Source organism: Strigops habroptila, chromosome 5 (genome assembly GCF_004027225.2).
Source record: "Strigops habroptila isolate Jane chromosome 5, bStrHab1.2.pri, whole genome shotgun sequence".
In the NCBI taxonomy this organism is placed as follows: Eukaryota; Metazoa; Chordata; class Aves; order Psittaciformes; family Psittacidae; genus Strigops; species Strigops habroptila.
In genome coordinates this window covers 44,537,048-44,561,464 of record NC_044281.2, presented here as the reverse complement: position 1 = coordinate 44,561,464, position 24,417 = coordinate 44,537,048, and the positions used below count along the sequence as shown (strand labels likewise).

The 24,417-nt window shown below is 37.1% G+C and overlaps 1 protein-coding gene across 4 annotated transcripts in view; it reads left to right on the top strand.

Annotated features, from left to right (window-relative positions):
* Positions 1 to 24,417, top strand: part of ACVR2A (activin A receptor type 2A) — a 70,772-nt gene that overhangs the window by 15,738 nt on the left and 30,617 nt on the right. For 3 of the 4 annotated variants that reach the window (XM_030486995.1, XM_030486998.1, XM_030486996.1), the window contains exons 2-3: positions 21,679 to 21,886; positions 24,236 to 24,345. In XM_030486995.1, the coding sequence (XP_030342855.1) occupies positions 21,679 to 21,886; positions 24,236 to 24,345 (318 nt within the window). Of the gene's footprint in view, positions 1 to 21,678; positions 21,887 to 22,476; positions 22,520 to 24,235; positions 24,346 to 24,417 lie in introns of those variants that run through there. The other variant, XM_030486997.1, reaches the window with a different exon arrangement.

The following is a 24,417-nucleotide window of genomic DNA, read 5'->3' as shown; positions in this document are numbered from 1 at the left end:
GCTGTTTGGCCACTGATTTACCAAATGTGTTGGCTATGTTGACTAACTGTAGGTAATCATTTCCCTGAAAGGGAAAAAAAAAACCACCCCAAACTGAACAAACTGCCCCCCACCCCCCCAAAAAAAAAGGCGAACAGTTTTTCTCATTTGAAAAAGCTGTTCTGTTGATCTTAGTGGTACAGCTTTTTATGTACTCGTTTAAATGCTCATTGACTGCTGCAGAAGAAACACTTGGAACAGGCAAGACATGAAATTTCTCCTGCAACTTTTATTTCTTCATTTGCAATTGTGAAGCTTTGGTGTTCTTCTGGACTGCTGGGAGAATGTATTGCTAAAAGAATTCCTCACTTGTGACAAGAGAAACACCTGTTTCTGCCTGAGCAGAAGCACTCCTCCATCAAAGACAACATCTGGTAGTAGAAGCCCTTAAATGTCTGTTTATGAATATATATCCCTTTCTGTGTAAGATAGTCCAAAAACAACTTTGGAAGTTCTCCTGTGAAAGTAAGCATCAGTGTAATGGGGATTGCTGGCTGTCTGAAAGAACATACAGCACTAGAAAGACATCAGCATTCTGTCCTTAACACCTGAAGAGGCTTTATTTTACTATTAAAGAAATGCGTTCTCTTGGATGTAGTAGATTTTTTTTTTTTTTTTTTTTTTATTCCTCCCCCCCCCGATAACTAGGAGTAGAAAGTTACATATGAGCACATATATAACTGAATCTAAACTAAATGTAAACAACTTGAAATCTGTTTAGTTGTTTTCTAAGTGTCCTAAGAAGTCTAAATATCACACTGGAGGATTTGGCTTTTAAGCATCATTCTCTTTTAAATCAGGTTGGGAATTGAAGATAATGCCCCAGATACAAGTACTTACAAATGATTTTTCCATCCCAGTCCACACCAACATACTACCTCCATCTTGATATCTACAGAAATGCATTTAAGGTATGGTTTTGGGGCTAGGCACCTCGATAATGTCTTTCTTCTTGATCAGCCAGCTGTTTCACATCAAATCAAGTGAAATGATTGATGAGATATTTTAAATAGTGAAAGTACAATTCAATGATCCATCATTAGTAAATGTGTAACTCACAGTTTTGGAACATGCGGAAATAAAACATGGTCTCACTGATGGACAAAATCAGGGAGGATAATTTCTTCAAAGGGGTTTAAGCTTGGTATTGGTGGAAGTTGCAGGTAAGTAATTCCCGATTGCTGAGTACTCCTGCCAAAAGCTTTTTATTTAAACCTTGAGTTAATGTTGTCTGATGCTTTTGAAACATTATCTTCAAAAGATATTTCTGATGAAAATTAGGCAAATCTGTTTTTTCCTGCATGTGTTCTTAGATTGAGCTGGCACCTTAATACCAAAATGCTTTACAACAGTTCATGAAAGATAACTACTGTTTGAAAACATTTGTTTTCTCATCTGTTGCATACAGGAGAAAAGTTCTAGCCTCTGTGTTTGCATTTTAGAGTTTTTATGTGTAGACATGCCTTTGAGAGGGCAACATTAAAGGAGTATTCCTTACACTTGAGATTCCCTTTCACTTAAGGCCTCTCTTGTGTAACTACTGACTCCTGCCAAAAAGGGAGTTGTCCTTCCCCTCCCTAGGACAGGTTTGTACAGCCTGCCTTCTGCTGGACCCAGCGATTGTGTGGTAGGAGGGAGGGCGTTGAATCAGCAGTTATGATCTTGTGCAAAGTTCACTTTGCTTCCACTTACCATATGCTTTTGAGAAGTTAAATTGTAGCTCATGTTGTAGTTGTGAGTGAGTCTATAGTTGTTTCCTTTCCATAGTCCTGAAAGAGTATTTAGGGCATGGATGGGCTCAGAGATTGCAAGTAAGGCAGGGTCGTGACAGTTAAGTCTGTGGCTGTGGATTCATAGGAAATACTGCGTAGTTAACCTGCTTCTGTGAGTTTGTCTTACTGATTCTAGGCAGAGTTAATGTCTGAATTCTCTTCACACTCTGCGTGTTTGAAGCATGCATTGTCAGCATATTCAATATAACATGGTGCTTGCTTTAAACTTGCTTATTCGGGGTGGCTTTAGTCGTAGTGGCAATAAAGACATTGCAAATGGTACAGGCTAATCCAAAGTAAGTATCCTGGGTTCTTTGCAAGTTTCTTTGATGTTTTGAATCCTCTGCATCAAGCAACCTGATGTTGCTTGAGTGAAATAATCAAAACTAGTTTATGTATAATAGTATAATAATAAAACTAGTTTATGTGACTTGTACTCTTGTACCCAAGTATAGATTTCTCTTCCATGGTCCGAAGACTCAGGCATTTATAAATTTTGGTTAAAAATTCTGGATTTCTTGTTACCTCACCTTGGTTGCTGATGGTCTGAAAAGTTTCCTCATCCTTTGTACTGTATGCAGCTATTGAGGTGGATATTCAAGGAGTTCTCTTGCCAGCTTTCCCAAAGTCTTAGTCAACACAGGGTAGTCTGGGCCAGTCTGATTTTCCAAAATGCTGTGAAACCAGAAACTCAGGATAATTACTTAGTATTAACCCATGGTACAGTCCATGAAGAGAGGTTTCTTTGCCTCTTACTTACCTGCCTCCATGTGCAGTGGGTAGAATGCTATTTCTAAGGAATCCTGTGAGAAACTGGCTTTATTGGGGAAAAAAAAAAAACCGAGAGAAAACCCCAAAACCAAACATGTAGCTTCTACCATGGCTTAAGATACAGATTGGGAAGTTCTGGTGAGTTTGTGCTTATTAGAGAATGACATTAATAGGCAGAATTGTAACTTAAACTTCTTTTTGTAATCTTTTGTGCAGCATAACTGAAAAATTGTCTTTTTCCTCTCCTACTGAAAGTGTCTGGTATTCTGGTAATTTCTTGGGAGTGGTGTTGAAGACATCTTAGCAGAGGACCTGTCTGGCAGGTGCCCTCAGGAAGAAACTAGTGGAGAATTGCTTTGGTGGTCTTTGTCCTCCTACCTTCGATAGGCAGGAGAGATTGGTACCATTGCCTCTGGGCAGGGGTAGTGCGCATGGAAAATGTGTTTAGAGAACCCTGCTTGAGACTTCTATTGCATGGAACTTACAAAGTTTTAATCATCAAATTTTAGACTTATTCTGTTAAAGTGTGGAGAGACTTTCTAATGTAGTAACAAGATTCATGTTCTGGCTTTCACTGTGTTCTTGAATGAGGAGGAGGAGGTCAAAATCATATCTTAAAGCACCTTCAGGATTTCAGGTCAATAGATATCCTGTTCTTAATTGTCATGTAAAATTAGAACACTAACTTCTAGTAGCAATTGCAGTACTTTCACCTGAAAGCTTTTGTTTGTGGTGGTGTTTTCTTCTATCGCATACATCCCTGATTCATCCATAGGCTTCTAGATTTCTATTTTCCACTCGCAACTTGATGTGAACTGTCATATCCACAGTATTATTTCTTCTAGGCTATGTGGCTGATTCCTTATTCACACCCTCCCCCCCCCCCCAAAAAAAAACCAAACCAAAAAACCCCAAAAAACCCAAACCAACAAACAAAAAAAACCCCACGAAGGCAGAATAGTAATTCTTACCTGTGAGCAAGGATAGCTTTTCTAGGTGAATTTGTGGTACAAAATGAGCACTTGTGAGATTCTTTGAGTGAACTGTAATTCTTTTCATGTCAGGCTCCTTAGATGAAAGGGGCATGTACTCCACGTTAGATGTCTGTAGACTCTTAGAGTTTCCAAACAGCAGAGCTTGTCTTCTGAGGGCAGCAGCAGTTCCCATAGCAGAGGGGTCATGCAGGTCTGGGGGAAGAAGCCAGAATGATAGCCTGGGATATGGCATGGCTGAGAGAGGGCTATTTGTGAGTTACACAGGCAGGCTGGTTGGTGGTGGTGATGGGCTGTTGGGTAGAATTACTACCAAATACACTTGAGTTTTCGTCATGTAAATAGATAACCATGCAGTTGCCCTCTAAAAGAGTGAGCTTTTCTTTCTTTTCAGAAACTTTCAAAGGTTAGAATGTTCTTGAGATTTCTGGGGATATGTATTAATAGTGTAGCCATATATTCATTCTGACATGAAAAAAAATAAAGACCAGATAACAAGAATTTACATTTACATAGCTGCAGTATGATAGAAACTAAATTTTATTTACAAACCAAAAGTAGCCTTTCTAGTTTTAATTATTCTGTCAAATTAATTAAAATCAAATGCAGTAAAAACTTCTGCAGCCAAAACCAATCCCATAGTTTTGAAGGGGATTTTTTGGTGTGTTTTGGTGGTTTTGTTTTGGTTTATTTTTTTCAAACTTATTATAGTGGAATACATCAGATAAGCAAATTGAACCATTGGCCAGAAAATGGATTGTCTTTTTTTTATTATCGTACACTCATTGCATGTGCCAGTTCAGTGTGCTTTTGTTTGATGCTTTCTGCACCAGCCTACTGTCCTGGCAGCTTTGCAGAACATCCCTGCTAACTTCTGTCTGCTCTTCCTGAGGAAGCAATGATCTTAAACCACAGTATATTAGGATATTTCTTAGAGCACTCCCCAGGTCTCAAAAAGTGTGTAGAATATCCCTTTGTTAAATTTTGTTTTAGGAGGTTAAATTTACCATAAAAAGAATTCAGATCTGTTGTCGGTAGGCCTAAAGATGCGTTAATTCTTAAAATAGATCATAGGCAAATGAACTACAACACTACAGAAACACTGCAGGGCTTTAGGATGTTACTGCCGCATGTGCAAGAAGAATAAAATGCAGGTGCTTGCTGTATGTCAATGAAGTGTTGACTGCTTTAGTGAAAGATAATATTGCTAGGTGAGATTATTGCTGAAAATGTCTGGTTTGAAGCTTTGACTTTTAAAAGTGAAGTTGACAAATGGGGAAGGATTCAGAAAAACCTTCACGAATAATCTTTTTGTCTGCAAATCTTGTGTTATTGAGGGACTAAGAAATCTCAGCCAGTTCAATTTAAGAAGCAGCGTAATGGCTGGCAATTATCTACAATGAGAAGGGATTTCTGACTTTAAATGTGTTAGAATATTAAAAATCAGTATTTTCTGTGAATCTTGATGACTGTGATTAAATTTAAAGTGTCCATTTTTAACTGATGTTGAATTCAACTGATAAATTTTACACCGGAATTTTGAATAAGACTCCAAATTTTGAATTTCCTGCTGCATTTCATTGTATTTCCTGGGGGATGTGGGGTTGTTTAAAAAGTTGTGAGTTTGGTGCAGAAGTTACTGGTTGGAATTTTTTGCTCCTACGGTTTTAAAATGTAAATTTTCAAAGTTGTTGTCTCAGGTTTATAAGACGATGGATTTTTTTTGTGGTTATGTCTCTCTCAGGGTCTTGCTAAAGATAAGATCATATGAAAACTTTGGCAGAATGGCAAACTTTAATGCAAGACACTTGTAACAAAAGAATTTATATGATTGCTAGTAGGTAGACAAAATCATAAGTGAGAATGGACCAGGAGAGTAGACAAATGTATACAGGAATAGATTATTTTTGGATTGAAGGAGATATATTAAATCACATAAATATTGTTTGTATATATGCACCACCTCTTCAATTTTTAATTACCCTTAACAATGTAGGAGCAAGATGATTATTTTATAGAAAGAAAATTTAAAGGAATATGATTATTTGTATGCTCAAGTAATTTCCCAAAGTTATTACAAGAAAGCTGTTGATAGAAAATATCTTGCACTTTATTGCTGCCTGCTGAGTTAGTCTTAAATGCAGAAGAGTAAATCAGAACTTAATTCAATATTTAGAGACTTTGCATTTTATACCAGCAGTCCAAAAATAATTCTGTTGCTGTTCAGTAGGTTTCCTTACCAATAATTTCTTCTGTCCTGAGTGTCCCCAAATCTTTTATCCAGGGAACTATGCAAGTGTATTTAAAATTACATTAGCTTATTTCAAAGTCAATATAATAGCTTTGTTGTCAATATAATATCAATGATAAATATCTAATTTAAAGATAATTAAAAATGCTTGTCATATATAACCATATGATTTTTAAGGAAAAGTTTTTTCTGCTTGCTTAGGAGGTGATAAGATTGTAGACTAACTGTGATTAATGTTCTTTGCAGATGTTGCTTTATATGCTTAGGCTTTCAGAAGTAAAGCAGTCTAGACTGTCTGTCTGCATTCTCCTGCAGCTTTGATCTTGATTAAAACTGGTTATATTACATTTATCATCTTCCTTTCCTCAATGCCAAAAAGTATCTTAACTGTTTTTTCGAATGTGTATATACAAAGATACTAAGTATTGTCTTAGAGTACTGTAAAAATTACACATTTGTATATGTTCTGCAGGTACCAAAAATTGGTATTTTGTATGTTGGAAGCCTATCATTTGGCTTATGTCAGATACAGCAAGTGTTATTCAAAATGTTAGTTAAATTCATAGGGAGTGAATCAGGTTAACATTAAGGGTTTGGGTTCTCCCCCCCCTCCCCCCCCCGCCAGTTGAATATACATCTAAAGATGGGTGGTGGCTTCTTTGATCTTCTTGCTGCAGTCATCCATATTTCTGTCAGATCTGATATTAGTGATCTGTTCATACGTGTTTCCTTCTACTAAACAAAGGTTTTGTTCTTCCCGACCACCACCGGTTGCAGCTCAGGGTGATTGAACCAGACTGCTTTAAGCTGTGAAAAAGGGTCAAGCACAGCAGTGACACACAGAGTGAATTGAATAAAATTTATCAGGAACTGTTATGTGTTTGCTGTATGCCAGAGGAAAAGATCTAAAAGCATGGAGTTTCTCAAGTCTTTGGCTTTGTATTAAATCTTTCACTGTTTTGGGAGTTGATCAGTTCCTCACTTGTGTGCTCTAAGTACAACTGGAATGATTTTTCAAGATTTGGACTAATCAGGTTTTCTGTTTATTTGCTTATTTATCACTTGAAAGTTGTATATGACTGATTTGAGAACTTGATATATTTTATGGGGAAGTTTTAAGTGAAGGTAATCCTTTTAATACTAATAAATGATTTGATGGTCAGTCAGTAAAACTTTTTGGGAAGTTCCAGTAAATATTAAAGCAGATAGGGTTTATTTTCTATTGTGACTTTTGTTGTTCCCGCAACTGAGTGCTTTGTCTAAGTCTGTTAGAGTTGTTTCATAAACATTTGTACTTTTCAGACCGCAGTAGTTTCTTAAATCCGAGTTTGGGAACATGGTTCCATGTGCTCATCAAGTATACAAAACAGATGGAGAAATAACTAGATAAAAAGTTAAATAATACTTAGCTGTCATAAAACACTATCATAGCAAACAGTGATTTATATGTTGCTCTGTATTGTGCCATTACATAATTTATTTTTTTTTCCTGATCCTTAACACTACAATGCTAAAACTTTTGGTTTTGCTTTGTCTTGGCAAATGATGTGTGGGTTTTTTATTTATTATTTTTTTAAATTCTGTATCAAAATTCCATATTTTTATATAATACTATGGTTATCATTATGGAGATCTGTAATGTGGTCTGAATATATACATAGCGATCAGGGGAAATTAATTAAAATATTTTAATACAAGTTTTGCACAGCAAATTTGCATTGACCCTGTTTTAAAAGCATTACCCAGAACATAATTCATGTACTGGCTGAACCGGAGTTGCTGTTCTAAATGTAGATACCTTTGTAGCTGAGAACTGTGTAAGGTTCTCTTATATAGATCTGGGCTTCCTGAGAGTAATTGCTTAATACAATTATGGTAAATTATCATAATAGTTTGAAGTAACATATTGAAAAGTTAACACTGAAAATTTTATACAACATCTTGTAACAAATGGATTTTTAAGGCTTTCTTGCTAAGTTAAATGAAGTGAAACTGGCTTTACTGAACACTTTAAGGCAATTTTTTTTCATTGATTTGCATTCTATAAACTTCTTTAAATAGTTTAGGATTGCTGTGTCAGATATGGGCTATGCAGTCAGGGTATGCAGTACCACAGTTTAGCTTGATCATGTGTTACCAAACCTGTGAGTTACTAAAACAGAAGAAATCCAGTAGCAGTAAGTTTTTAGTGTGGTTTTGAATACTTTTCATAACAAACACACAGGGAAGCATGGTCCTGTTGACTTGAGTTTTACTGAGCATATGTGCATCATTCTTAAATGAGAATTTAATTAGATATGTGAAGTATTAAGTGTTTGGGTGTTTGAAGCCTTTAAAACATGCCTTCAGTATCTTTGTACTTAAAGGTAATTCCAGCAATAATCTTGAATTTCTAAAAGGTAATGAGTACATTTTTTTAAGTCAGACATTGTAGATTTAGATCAGATTTTAGATATTCATACGCAATCACAAATAAGAATACAAATAAGAATTTTCCTTCCCCCCACCCCCCAAAGACTTGTTGTTGGTAGGTTATATATGTAATCTTCCAAATATTTTATTGGTGTGTTTTGGGAAATAGGGAGATAATTCACATGTTTTTTTACATACATATGATTTACATACACAGCAACTGAGAAGGATTTTTTTTGGTGGAGTAATATCAGCAATTTTCATCCACTTTGGAATTTCTTATGAGAAAACTTTCTGGATATTACTGTTTCTTTTGCCACTTTATCAGGGGCAAACTTCAGAAGCCTGTGTGTAGTTATCATTTGTACACGAGGTACAGTTATATTTATTCGGAGTTAGCTGATGCATTATTGGGCTTTGATATTTTCAAATACCTGTTTTGAACTGAACATGAAACAGCCTTAGAAAAGGCAATTTTTTTTTTTTCCTCTTAAGAAAAACACTGAACATGAAAACATAAACTATTTGTAAGTGCTTGTAGGCAGGTAAAAGAAATAAAAGCCACTATCTTGGATTGCCTTTGTATTGGTTTAATTCTCACGTTAGATCAGTGCTAATTTATTTAAGGAAGCTGTTGCAGCAATTGTTGCATTTAACTGTTCTAATGACAATAAATGTGCTGGTTGTCCAGTACGTAGCATTTTCTTAAAGTCACTACTATAGAGTTATGCTGTAGAACACTGCTAAGAGCTTTATGCAGTTACTGTGAAATTGCTTCTTTTTCCAGTCAGTTATTCTTAAAGCTCTGACCAGAAATATAAAACAAGTTAAGTTTTAGAAGGTAGTATCCTGACTTTAATGATCTCATTTTGGTTTTGAGATACTTTCTTTTTGGATTTGTTCTTTTGGTTGTTGATCTTGCTTTTCTGGATGAATCAGTAATAATATCAATAAAGTGACAAGTGAATAGCAAAATCTGCTTCATGAGAATCCATAAAGATTAAAAAAAAAAAAAAGGTGGAATAGTCTAATGAGATATGTTAGGAGATTGCTTTGTTCCATTTTTTTATCTTGTGAATCAAAATACCTGAAGTTTTTGACAGTTTATTAGTCATTTATATCAGAATTTATTCTGCATGAAAACTGGCATATTAATGATTTCTGATGAAATTCTGTCAGCTCTCACTTCCTGAGGGAAAGCTCACTTTGATGTAGTATCTTTAGAGCATGGAAAGGTGACGATGGGGGTTAAAAGTAATAAGAGTATTGAAATTATAAGCATTATATACCCTGCATGGCAGGGGGTTGGAACTAGATGATCTTAAGGTCCTTTCCAACCCTAACCTTTCTATGATTCTATATATGGTGGAAATGTTTGCTTAATGTCAACTCCGTAAGAGCTGAACTCTGGATTTCCCTGATCTTCTCTAGAAAATTAGTCCAGAACTACGTACTTTAAAAAATCTTTGTACCCTTCCATTCTTCAGTCAGTACCCAGATCATCATTGTTGAAGATGAGTATTGTGTTTGGCAGAGAGTTGAGCTGCAGCTGTGGTGTAGTGTGGCTGGAGCTGCCTCTGTTGTTGAGTTGGAGCTTGAAACTAAGCAAGTTGACGTAGGAGCTGGAAAGCAAGAAGAGAATATGTGTTCGCCGTACCAGCAGTGTTCTTGTCCATAAAAGTGTGAGTTGTTTCAAGCTATGTGAATGGGATTTTTAACATAATCTTCAGGTTACAGTCTGATACAGTGAGCAATACTGTATACTGAGAGGGGACAAATAGAAAATAATTTCAAGAGACAGCCAGTTTAGCTAGAGGTAGAGAGGCAGTTTTTGCTGGATTTTTTCTTTTTTTTTTTTTTTTTTTAAATACAATCAATACTGATTTCAAAACATAAAGACACAAATTCTAAAATTTTTCCAGTGTAGAAAATGTTTGGAATTCTATATAAATAGGACTGGACAGTGGAAACAGAATTAAACAATACAGCAAAGTTTGAGTTTGTGCATTTTTTTTTTTTTTTTTGCTTTAGGAAGATGGTTCAGCAGTCAATCGTATTAGCATTTTTATGATGATATGTATTTACTCAGATGTATAATGCTGCAGTCTGACATTTATTTTAGTGGCTGAAGGAAGGAATTACTTCCACCCATTTGTGCCAGTTCAGCTCTTTGTGAGGCTATACAGCAGAGTCTGCTTTTTTGATTGCAGTAGAACTTAAAAATGTATTTCAAACTGTGGTCTTGCATTATGACAGATACCATGAGATACTAATGTGATTTGGCGGTGATGCATCTAATGCTAAAATGCTTCTGAAGGTGTATTTTCATAGAATCGTAGAATGGTTTGGGTTGGAAGGGATCTTAAAGATGACCTAGTTCCAACCTCCCTGCTATGGGCAAGGGACACTTCCCACTAGACCAGGTTGCTCAAGGCTGTGTCACATCTGGCCTTGAACTCTTCCAGGGATGGAGCATTCACAGCTTCTTTGAGCAACCTGTTCCAGTGCCTCACTACTCTCACAGTGAGGAATTTCTTCCTTATATCTAACCTAAATCTCTCCCCTGTTTAAGTTTGAACCAATTACCCCTTGTCCTGTCACTGCAGTCACTGATGAAGAGTCCCTCTCTGGCATTCTTGTAGGCCTCCTTCAGATACTGGAAGTCTGCTATGAGGTTACCATGCAGCCCCTATTTTGTCAGCCTGTCTTTGTGTCGGAGGTGCTCCAGCCCCCTTATCATCCTGGTGACCCTCCTCTGGACTCACGCCAACAGTTCCATGTCCTACTTAATGTTGGGGACACAAGAACAGTACACGGTTTTCCAAATGGGGTCTCATGAGAGCAGAGTAGAGGGATACAAACACCTCCTTTGATTTACTGGTTGCGTTTCTTTTGATGCAGCCCAGGAAACAGTTGGTGAACAAATCCAATATTGATACCAGGCAAGTCTTTGGAAATGTCTTAAGTACTGGACGTGGTTCTGGCTGACCTTGGAAAGGCCTACTGTTGTGATGAGGTGGTGAAATGAAAAGGGGGATGAAAATGGAAATACGAAAATGCCCCTGGATTGTTGACTGTGTGGAGTCAAGATTGAAGTGAAACTTGGCAATTCTCTGTAAACATGTTGGAGAGTTAAAATAAGGGAGGGGTGAAGAAGGGCTTTCAGCTCGGTTGAGTAGGTGAACCTTTAAAGGCCAGTACTTGATCCTGCTTTTTCCCCACCATGTTATTCTGTTTGTCCAAGGTAATCCATCTCCCTGCTTACAAAAATCTGGAACCTGTCTTTCATACTGTTTAGCTGCCATCTGGACAAGGGCAGCTGTAGCTTGTCTTGGGTCTGCTGGTCAGTGTATGTCTACTCACCAGCCAGATAGCTACTACTGCCAGTCAGCTGCTGGCTGAGCCAGGCCAGCCAAATAGCTTAGCAGTTTAGAAGTTTTCTGGGCCAGTTTTAAGCAAAAGAATATAGCCGATGTGTTTTGTTTTGTTGGGTTTTTTTTTTGTTTGTTTTTTTGTGGGTTTTTTTTTTGGGGGGGGGGAGGGATGGGTGAGTTTTTGGGTTTTGGTTGGTTTTTTGGGTTTTTTTTGTTTGTTTGTTTGTTTTGTTTTTAGTGAAAAGTGGAAACTGGTTGTAAGGATCTTTGGGCTGGTAACCTAAAGATTCTGTGGTTGTAATAACAAAAAAGTGAAGCATAGTGAAGGCGAAAGAATTTTACTTTAAGAAGCTTGATCAGCATGTGAAGGATAACTGTAGTGTTTTTGCTTGCAATAGCACAGAGTGGAACACAACACCCACAGAGAGACTTGCTTAAGATTCTGAGTTTAAGGCAGAATCACACTGGTCCTGTTGTCTTTTAAGTAGTTATATAAGGTCCTGAAAGACAGAAAGTGGGGGTAGGATGCATCACATGGAGGAAACATGAAATGTGAAGTTGGATGTTTGCCTCATAGATGCCTTGACTATGTTTTTGTTTGGCTTTCTGTGTGGTTCTGTTTTCTCTGCAGTCAAACTGTTAAAAAATGTGCATTGAACTTCACTAAGTTCAGTAGGTGAAAGGTATAATTTTTTTTTGTAATTACCTGTAGTTAACTCTTGTGTGAAGGGATTCTCCTTGCAGGGAAGAGGAGAGACTCCTTTTTTCTCATTATATATACTAGTGAAATGTTGATGCTGATTATATCCAACAGGATTTGGGAAGATGCATGAAACAGTACAGGAAAAGAGTTGGAGAAAATTTCATTTACTGTTCTTGTTCTGTCATATAGTCTCATCGGATGAGGAAATTTAAAGACAAATAGAATTTCTATGAAGCTTGTTTGTTTTGTGGTAGGGTTTTTTGGGGTTTTTTTTGGGAGGGGGTTGTTTTCGGTTTGTTTTGTTTGTTTTTTAATATGTTAGCTGTTCCCATCTCCATGAGGTTGCAGGAATTTCAAACTTCAATTTTAGAAGGTTCTTAAAAATATTCCATAGTTCATGGTTCAGAAGTTCTGACAACTTTTCATAGCTCTGAGAAGAACTTATGCAAATACCAACCCTGACACCAACTTATCTTTGGAAAATCTAGCATCATAGAGAAAGGTATGAAGAAAAGTCTCATCTTCTGAGCTGCCCTCTACATTAGGTGAGTGCTTGTACAGAGGCTTTGACTGGACGTGCAGGCCCTTACAATGAAAGAAGACTTCTCATGTATCTGGTGTGCTGCAGCACATGCACTGGCTGTGGAGCTCTGCAGGATTCCGCTTGTCACTGATCTCTCAAATCAGATGAACAGCTATGACGGGTATCTGAGATCATTGCTGGAAAATTCACTGTCAGGCCTCAAAATAGAAATTCTGCTAGTTGCTACCACCAGCATGATAGTCATCCTTCAAAAGGATTCATATCTTCCTAATCTAGTTTTTATATCCTTAGGTAGTTTATTTAGGCTTTAGTCTGGGAATATGCCTACTGGTGATGTGTCTTACTACAGCAGTTTAATAACAGCATTCTAAGACTGTACGGAAATGGTATTACTTGCGTGTGTGCAATGGGAAAGCATCCCTAGCTATGTCGTGAGCAGCTGCCTTACCTGAGCTTCATCCAGAGACACATGTAGGTGATACCATCTAGTCAGGGTACAGTAGAACCCCAGATACCAAGTTTTTAATCTCAAAAACTGAATTGAGTTTTCATTTGAGGTTTGTGTTTTGGTGGGTTTTTTTTATACGTTTAAACCTGCATACTGTATTGAGGGCCAGTGTTCCTGGGGAACGTGGTGGGAAGGGATCTGTAAAGGTGAGCATTGTCCCTTTCATCTGTGACATGTCCCTTTTTCTCTTACCTTTGTAAATTTTAGCTGACTTGAACTGGCTACACCTTTGAGGTCAGCTACTGTGATTGTTCTCTATAGTGAATGATTTCTTTTATCCCCCCGCCCACTTTGTTTGTGTTTGGGGTTTTGTGCTGGGGATAGGAGGGTCATCCAGATTGGAAACTCTATTTCTAGCATTAGTGCCTGTTTCACTCTGGTCTATTTTTTCAACCTCTAAATCCTGTAGAATTTAAACTTTTCTGGTGAGTATTTAGCCCTGTGTTCCTTGTGGTAGATTTTTACCATCTCATAATATTCTCTCTGTTTTGTTGGGGCTGGGACATTTCACCAGTAACATCTATAAAAACTACCAGCATGTATGAGGTGAGTGTAGTCCCAAGGCTGTGCTTCAAAAATCCCAAACAACTGACAGAATCTTTCAAGCTTTTTTTCCCCTACAAAATCATTAGATGGTAGATGAGAAAGTTTCTGGTTTGTGGTGTTCACACCTTGCAGTGACAGAAATGGCATGTTTGAACTTGAAAACATCAGCCTGTGTGTTTGTGTGTTCCCTTGAAGTCAAGATGTGTGAAAAATAGCACTTTATATTTCTAGAAATTCCCAGAGGATGACAATCTTTATTTCAGAGGTAGCTAGCTGATGCTATAGATGCCAGTTGTGTCATTAATGGCACCTTAATTTCTACCCAAAGAATGTAGCTGTTACCTGACCCTTTTTCTTCATTTTCTGCCACATGCTTTGCTCTGAAATTAGTTTGGAAAACTTGGACAGTAGAGGTCTGAGCTTTTTTTTCCCCTACTTCCTTAAATCCAGTCTTAAATAAGAAGTACAAGGCAGAAGATGGAAGTTGTCTACAAAATCTTATTATGACAGTATTAATTTCTTCTAACAATAAAACAAACTGCTCGGAAAGACTACAGAGAGGAACATGTGTTGCAAAAGCAATTTCAGCATTTTTTTTTTCCTTGAGCAAGAATTTGGTGAGATTTAGATGCCACTGTTACGCCTCCTGGAGTGGCCTCTGAGTACTCCATGAATCACAATTGCCCCCCTTGATCTCATCTGCTTTAATCACTCAGAGACATTACTTTAGGTGATACGATAGAGTTTCAAACTAACAATCAAACTCATCTTTACTTGCATCCTTTTCTTTGAACTGTGGCCTTACCCTTTAAAGATGCTTTCCATTAATTCTGCCACCATCATTTCTAAAATCGCAGGTTTCTGAGTACTATAGCTCTTGGTTTAAATTAATAAGGACTTTAATAGTCTCTCTTAAATTCCATGATCAAATATTCTTCTGGAGAAGTTGTCAGACTGAGTTCACAGTTTTATAGATGCACAGGTTTTTTCAACATGGCTGGTTACTGAAGCTTGAACTTTGAAAGATCAAGTGGCCAATTTGCATAGGGATTCACAGGTAGAGAGTTTCTTCTAACTTGGATGTTCAAGTTTTAAGAACATCCCTTCTACAGATTCCAAAATCCTGGTTCTTTCACTTGATTGTATGTAATGTTCTGTTGCAGGTCATGTATGGATAGCATTTTGTAGTGTAAAGTGGTGTTTTGTTCACAAAATTGTGCAAGTTGCATGATGCCTAAGTCTGCCAAATCTCTCTTACTGGAAATACTAAGCATTGATGAGATTAAAAATGTCAGAGTGGCCCATTGCTTGCACCCTGAAGAGAAAAAGTGATCTACTCAAGTGGTGTGCAGAGTCTTCAAGTCTGTATTAATGCTGTAGCTCACCTCAAAGACTGATGCATTGTGCACTGGCTGTTAAATGTCAGAAAAAAGCTAATGAATGGTCCAACTCCACCATCCATTGCCAGAGCACCGGCCTTTGGATCTGTGACAAAAAGAGAGATCAAATACCATGTGTGCTATCTGATGATTTTTTTCAAAAGTAAAATGTAATGTATTTATTTGATACTGTTTTAGAAACTCTCTTGGATCCAGAAGCAATACCTAACAGTTCTTGAGTAGCCTAACTTCAGAAGCAGATGAATAGTTTGTTATTGCATATGCTGAGTAGAATCTGTACTCACACTCACTATAATTTTTTTTAATGAAAACAAAATATAGACAGATATATATAAAATAGCACCATCAAGTGATTATAGCAGATTACTATTTTTAGATAATTTTCTATACTATAAATCCAGAGGAGGCATTCCTGGTAGAAAAGTGTTTGTTTTCTTGTTGCTGTCTGCCTATCAGACAAGGGGTTGCAAGGAGTTTTTAACAGTATAGTAATGGAGTGATATTATTCTCCCCCCCTACCACTACCACCCTCTGGGGCGTTGTATTTTTATTTCATGTAGATGACATGATCCTCCATACTTTCCACTATATTTAGGAACTTACGCTCTTAAGACTTAGTGTAGTGCCACTGGGTAGACTGTTCTTCAGTTTTTCAGCACTGGATTCTGCCTGTGGAAAGCTCTTTCTCAGAAGTGTCATTTTAGCTAGAGAATTTCATACTTCCATGGCAGGCTCATCCGTGCAAGTTCTTCATCTTGGCAAAGTGTTAACTGCAAAAAAAATTGAAATATTTTTTAAGTATATGATGAGATATCTAAGCAAATACAGGTTTCCTGATATCTGCCCCCCCTTCATACTATAATCCTGGAGAACTGAAGTTTAATATAGCCATTGTTATACAAAAAGCTACACTAAAACTTCCAAGTTTGCTGTAAGACCCCTGTTGAGTTGCAAAGTCATTTACTTATAAATATTATTTTAGGAAAAGAGCCTTTTGAAACATCAGGTCAGTCTTTAAATTTTTAAGGTTAACCTTTTAGCCTCTTAAAAGATACTAAGTCTCACAGACCTCTCTGCAGAGGTGCAGCACTTTGGTGGCATTTCCCTGTTCTTCCCCAATGACTTTTTGGTTAAGTACAGTACAGGCTTAGTAGAACACACTGAAAAGGAGAATGATAATGAGAAACTCTAGACTGAAAAGATACGCATCTTTTGTATAAGGCAGTGTGACTGCCGTTCAGGTGGCTTGTTACTTTCCTGTGTTGTTTATCCTTTTCCTGATTCTCACATTGCTTAAGTTAATTGCTGTTTTGTTTGGATTTAATGCATGTACTTCTGCTTGTTTTATGCAGTCTTTGCTTGGCCTGTGAGCATTGAGAACAATGATAATGGGATTAATACTTGTCTAAAGATCAACAGAATATGTTTTGGGACATATTGGTATGTATAAAGAGGACAGAATAGGTCTTTTCTGTTGTAACTCAGTTTGCTGTATTAGGTCGAAAATAGCCTCTTTATTTTTCCTTTGACAAACATTCCCCTGGGTGTTAAAAAAAAATACATAAATGATAACAGCCTGCTTCCTGCTTGTGGAAACGTCAAACCTGGGCTTTTTAAGTATGTATTTGTAGTCTGGTTTTAGATATATTTGAGTCTAAAAAGTGTATATGAGATCACTGCAGAAACAAACAGAATAATGTTTATGGGCAAGATGCTATTTCTGTTTATGCCACATTTTCTCTTTTTTTTTTTTTTTTTTTTTGGTTTATTTGTTTGGTGTGGGGGTTTTTTGTTTTGTTTTTGGGGTGGTTTTTTTGTTTGTTTCTCCCCCCCCTCGGACAGTGTGTTACAATTGAGATCTTCAGCGAACGGGCTGTTCTGTCAAGTAACTCACAATGTCTAGTGCCTGTGGTGCTTTGGGCCGTCCTGCTCAGCAAGTTTATTCTGATAAACTGCTCCATCCCTTATACGTTTGTGGATCTTGGTGCTCAGAATGAGTTCAGATTAATCTCAAACACAACTGAATTTAAGTAACCTTTCTACTCTTACGTAGAGGTAGCTGCCACACTGAACTTAACCCTTTCAGTCTTTTATATACTAAGTTTCCTAGGGAACAGCAAAAAAAAAAAAAAAAACAAACCCTATTATATCACATGAGTATTCCTGCTTATAAATTCTTATAATACTGTCGTCAGTGCTTATAATACAATGAAGTTCAAGTGTAGTATAGGGTACTTGTTGGGTAGGTTGTGCAGCCATGAAATAGAGATGTGATTACTATTTCCAGGCTTCAGTGTTGCTGTTTGCATCTTGGAAACATATCAGATGGAGAAGAAGTCTGTAGTTCTGTCTGATGCTGGAAGACATGCAGAAAGAAGATTGATACTTTATTTTTGGTTCCTTTCTGGTTAAGGATGTGTTAGGTGTATGTTAGGAGTGCCCTGCAGAGCAATTTACGTATATAGACTGGCTTTCAGAAGGCTCGAGGGTTTGTTTTTTGTTGGTTTTTTTTTTTCCCCCCATGCTGATGTTTTAGATCTCTATGCCGTCAAACTAATCTTTGCAGCATTTTCACAAGTTTTCATGACTTCAGCTTAAAAATTTTTCCTAGGTTTCATAACCCAGCAAGGAATCACAGATTCATTTTCCCTTTGACTGAAAGCCTTTGTGTCTTTATGTGGTATCCCCAACCAAGGATGCTGCAAAAGCAGCATTTGGGGATGGGAATAGGACATGGGATAGGGGGAGGATGTGTCGGTTTTAAGGTCTCTCAACAAATGAGGGAAATAATAATGTTTCAGACTTTTTATTAAAAATGTCAGGAAAACGTTCCTGCAGTACAAACCAATAGGGTTGTGTTCCTCAGTTTCAGGTTTCCTAAATAAAGCTAGATGATAAACTCCCCGAAGTTTATATTTATTTATTTATTTTTTTTTGCCATCTGAGTGTAGTGTGGTGGGGTCTGTAATAGAGAATTCGTGTTTCTTTTTCCAGTAATCTCTTTCTAAATTAGAGCTATGGTAGTATTGTCCTTCTTAATAGCTATGCAGAGATTTCATTGTTTACCACATTTATTTTTAATAATAATAATAATAATAATAATAATAATAATAATAATAGAAAAGGCTAGATTTTATTTCCAGGAATTCATACAGTCTTTCTGCTTGAAAAAATGGTAGCCAGTCCTTCCAATACCTACTAAGGTGAGGTTTTCCAGACTGCACATGTGCACTCTTAATAAAGTTGCTGTCTGTACTGCTGACAATTACAGTGTATCCTGTATTAACAGCAGTTCAGAAGTTCACTAGCAGATGTTGGTTTTCTTTTCTTACTGCAGCTGTTGTGGATGAACACATGTATAGTGATATAACAGCATGCTAACTGCAGTATGATAACAGCATATATTAAATGTGATCTGTCTTAACGTGCTGAATGTATGCTTGAGTATTCTTTGCTTTTTCAATGTGTTTTCCTCTCAGAAGCTTTCAGACTTTAAGTTCCATCCACAGGATACTGCTGGTGCTTTGCTCATGGCTTCTTTCAATAGCAGCATTTTGCCTTTTGAGATTCAGTAATAGATATCCCCAGGACCTGGCAATTGCATATGAAAACAACTTGTCAGCACTTAAAATGGGTATAGGGGTTTCATTATAGACATACTATGCCTAAACTGAGACCCAGTAAACTTGCTTACACTGAAAATGCCAGCTGCCCTTCTCTAAGAGTTTGATTCATGTGGAGGGGGTGGCAAGAGCTGGTTAGAAGCAGATGCTGCCTTTGCGCAGTGGGTTCAGGGCTGCCGCCTTTGTGTGGTTCCCCTTTTCTTCCCTTTCATCCACCACGTTCCCATTTTATTGCTTCAAAAGATTGATCCCACATTGCCCTGGTACGTTCATACATCTGTTTAGTCTGGCCAGGTCTATTGCAAGTGTCTCTTCAGCCCCTAGAGAAGGTCTTAAGGTAGATGCTCCAGTCAGATCCAAAGTCACTAAACCAACAGTGTGATTGCTGGCCAGCTGGATAGGCTGAACTGATTCAGAGCATTAGTGGATAAGAAGGCCTGACTACAGAGAAGATATGTATGTTTGTGCGAAGTTAATTTTACTGTGGTTTCTGAATTTTATCAGATTCAGCTTGTCTATGGTCCTTCAAAGCTAGGCTTGGCAGCAGGAGGAAAGGAATGGCATGTATGAGATAAATCCAGGACTTCTGCTTTATTGCACTGACAGAACCAAATTGTTCAATCTGTTGTCTCATCTGTTTCTTGCCATAGCTGAGAGTTGTAAAGGTCAGGCCATCACAGCACAAAGAATATAATAGTTAACATGCTGCATCTCACAGTGTTACCAGCTGGCTAGTGCATTTCTCCCATTGAACATCTAGGCTCTTTCCCAAAAGCGTAAGCAGCATTCTCTGCCTATTTTGGGAATGTGTCAAAGTCAAAAGTTACAGAAGGTGGTTATGTGGGCTGCCCAGTATGGTCAGCACTGCGCTCGACTCCAACGCCCTGTGCTGCACTTCCAAGAGAGCTGCAGCAATTGTCAGTTTGAAATAATTCTCATCAGCCGGAGAGGTGCGGCTTTTTTGGTCCATGTAGAGTACAGGTCTCTGTACTCTGAGAAAAAATTACCTTATTGTCAGCTGTGCATGTTTGAGGAGGTGTTACATCATGGAAGCCTCTACCAGTGTGCCGCTCACCCCGGCCCCCACCTCCTGCCATAGTGGGGTGGACAAAGATTTCATCCCTCAAAGGAAGCCAGGGTTACAGTCACTCTGCTTGTTACAACCTTGTGTAGAATGAGAAGTATGGGTATGGCAAAAAGGCAATATTGATGTATCAAAATTACTATGAAAGTACGTGAATAAAGCAGGTAATGAGGGATACAAATAAATATGTACCAAACTGCTATGGAAGACCGTCTCTGTTTAATCTTCATTATACATTACAGTGTAATGTAACTGTCTTGAAAATATTAGAAGGGTACACGAAGTAAATGTGCTTTGTTTTCCTCCTGACCCCCAATTTTGACACAAGTCCTCTGACTCTCTAGCTGTTTGATCTCCCTCTCTGTTTTTCCATGGGTTTAGTACATGTTAAATGATGAAGCTTGCATAAGATTAATGACACACTCCTGTCAGTATTTGACAAGAGAAAAGTAGAAATAAAAGCCAGTTATTACTCCCAGTATTTTGTTAACAGTTTTGCATCCTAACAACCATTTACCTTTGCAAAAACCAGACTGGTGCTTCATACCACATTAGAACTATGAACTTAGCTCTACTTTGGGGAGCCTCAGTGTGTTAATATTTGCTGGGTTTTGCTGTAGGTTGTCAGTAAGCATTGATGACTCAGTTATGTTTGTAATTTAAAAGATAAAATTAATTTCAGAAGTTCAGAAACTTTTTAAGAATACTGGGATGACAAAAAATAAAAATCATGTGATTTTTGTATAGGTTAGCTAGTCTCCTAGTCCCTTGTGGTTCACTAGCATGTTGAATAGAGACTGCATCAGTGCTTTGGCCTCTAACACCACTGGGCTTCTGCTACCTGAAGTATGCACATTGGCCATCATGGATGATACCACTGCATATATGTTTGGTGCACACTGTGGAAAACAGAGACACGGCCTGGGCTTTCTGAGAGCAGGAGCACTTAGTTGGTTATTGAGTTGTGACAAAGATCTAATGTCTTCTATATTGTAGCTGATTGACTGGGTTGGAACACCCAGCAAAAACCCAGCACTGTCCTTGGCAATGTAGGGCTGTTGCCTTACACCTGTTGTTGTCAATCCAGTTGCCCACTTGGCAAATCAGAATGGCATAAAACATACTATTTTAGCATAGTGTATATTATTCTTCAGTGCTTTGTGTTAAGAAGCTACATCACAGATGAAAGCTAGCGGAAAAGATGTCAATGGTTTAAAACTGATTTCATTAGTTGGGTTTAGGTTTCTAAGATGTACAACCTGTTTTTTTGGCACTTGTAATAAGAGACAAAAATGCCTTTTGGTGAAGTCTACTTGCTAAAACTTCTTGTTCAGCTAATATTATAACTAAATTCAGTATTTTAAATTTTCTCTGCTGTTGCTATTCAGGGAAAAATATTGCCATAACTTGTTCTTTATTTCTTCAAATCTTGTTAAGTTATCCAAGTCACTGTTTGACTTAACAGAAGATCTTTGTTTTATGTTTCAACACTTACTTGGAATGCTTGTCAAAGTTAAATGTTTTCTTTCTTTATTAAAAAAAAAAAAGGAGGGGAGAAAACATATTGTATGATATTTTAGTACATCCTGGTTTTGACTGTTCATATGGCTCATCATTCAGAATGCTGTTTAATTGTGATTTACTTTTCATTCCTAAAAGGTGCCATACTTGGCAGATCAGAAACACAAGAGTGTATCTACTACAACGCTAATTGGGAAAAAGATAAAACAAATCGCAGTGGTATTGAACCTTGTTATGGTGATAAAGATAAAAGACGACACTGTTTTGCTACATGGAAGAATATTTCTGGATCAATTGAAATTGTGAAGCAAGGTTGCTGGCTAGATGACATCAATTGTTATGACAGGTAAGTTTTCCTATAAATTTTAATTTTTTTTTGTAATTTTAAACTATTATGCCTGTCCATAATTTTTAAATCCTCCCATCTGCCATCACTACTTGAGACAAATGATAATAGAATAGGTTTTGAATAGTTTTCTTTTTAGATACACACATGCATACACATACACTTTTTTTTTTCTCCCCTTGCATACCTGTATTTAGGGACCCAACTTTATCGACGTACCTTGTCTTGTTTGCATAATAGCATGCTTTACCTTTTCTTATTTACTTAATAAATATTTAAAACCAGGTGTTTAATTTATTCTTTTTTGGCCATTAATAATAGATTTTCTAATGACTTGTTATTGCCTGTTATTGCCAAACAGTGCAAATGTAGTTACTGAAACCAGAATGCAAAATTCTGTAGTTCGCTTTTCCAGCATCTTCAGAGTAGTAAAGTCAGTACTTTGTGTCTGCTCTTTGCATAAACATGGAAGTATTTTGCTGATTTATTAAAAAGCTCACCTCAGTGGCAGCTCTGAGAGACACTGACTATTCTAGAATTCCAGGGGTTTTTTTGTTCGTGTGTTTTTTGTTTGTTTTTTTTAATAACAGATGGTCTAGCAAGTACCCATGAGCGGTAACAGCAGGACTTGAGGTTTGTTAGATACTGGCTGAATAAAGGTCGTGACTCTCTTAAGAAATAGTATTATAGTTCTCTGAAGTACTGTAGTAAGTTTTATTCAACCAAAAAGTAATTGTTTGGAAAGGGAGAGGAGAAAATAAATGCATAATAGATCTTCATTTAAATATACCTAGAATTTCTTTTTAGCAATATTTTAGAAAATTCTCCTTCTGTGTTTCTTAAATGTTGAATGAGTAGAAGAAATCATTATAGTAATTTCAACCAAATAAAATTTCCCCACGCACTAGGATGTTTTGTCCTTTAATGACAGTTTAAAGCTAAGTTGAACAGTAGTACTGATTTATACGTTTCTCAGAGAAGTAGCAAAGCATCTGCAAGCTTGCTTGCACAGCATGATTGAAATTCAGCTATGCTAGAAGGCGAAGGGCAATTTTAAAGAAACCTTATTCAATGCTACTAATATCTAGTAACTGTAAGTCACTCAGGATGGGAAAGCATTGGCTTGTTGTTGGTTTGTTTGGGTCTTTTGTTGGGGATTTTTTGTGTGGGGTTTGTGTGAGGGGTTTTTTGGTGTTTTTTAATCCATTCTTGGTTGTGGCTTTGCAGAAGAAGTGGGGATATTACAGTTTCTGAACTAAGTTCATTTCTGCTAAATGTAAAACTTTCAGGATGGAAATAGAATTTTTTCGATTTGGAAAGAAAATTGGGTTCTGTAGTATTGTTATCCTACTAGTTCCGCACGATATTAAATTCTTCCTTGAGCAAATAAAAAAAAAATGGAAGAAATAAAATGCAGGAAGAATGGGAAGGAAATAGTTAAAAATTGAGTAAAAATTTGTCCGGCTCTAAGACCTCGTTAGCTGTAACTTGTAAGAATGCATGCTGCAGTGTTCGTCTACAATACCCATTAAACAAAATCTTATCTCTCGGAGTGAAGAGTGGTTTAGTGAACAGTGAGTTACAGTGTGATGAACTCCAAACAACTGCAGATTAAGAACATCAAAGAATAAATGTTTCATGGAAGTTACAGTAGAGTGTAATAGCTGGTTTTATAAAATAACCCTAATTTTTGAAGACGAACCCAAAACTTTTTTGACACTCTTCAGCTGCATTTAAAATCCTCAATTATTTCTGCAGGATTTTCAAATTCTTTTCTTTCTGCTGTCAAGTTGTCTCTTGCATGATGCCTGTTTTTCTTTCCTGACTTGAATAGTTTCAGCTTATTTGTTAATAGAAATCCTTTCCTGCAGTTAACTCATGGGGTGAAATAAGCCCTATCCCTGAGCATAATGTAGGCAGGGGAAATTGTAGAAATTTTCTTCCCCCCTCCCCCCCCCAATAGAATTTAAAAATTCTCCTTCCCACTTATCTCCAGCCCTTACAACCCTGTACTGTGAGATTATGGTTAAGCACTAGCCATTTGATCGTTTGTCCTGTTTAAATCTAGACTGCAAACTGTTCTTCAGTATACTATTGGTGGTTTTCTTTACCTTTGTCTTAAGAATCACAAAAATGTGCTATTTCAGTTTTAATGATATTTCACTGCAATACTAAATAACAAAAATGTAATTTGTTTCTTCAGATTTAACTCTTATGTGGGTAGTATGTTGTCCTGGATGATTTAATGAAGTTCTCTTTAAATTTTAAATTTGAGTGTATGTTTTCTCTTAAACACCACCCTCCCTCTTGACTTAAAATTAGTAAGATTTTAATTATTATCTTTTATAGGAATGATTGCATAGAGAAGAAAGACAGCCCTGAAGTGTTTTTCTGTTGCTGTGAAGGCAACATGTGTAATGAACGCTTTTTCTATTTTCCAGAAATGGAGATCACACAACGTAAGTTAGTTTGACACATTTATGAAGGAATGGCTTTGCAGAGTTCGGAAGTATTTAATAGTGTGTACGTAG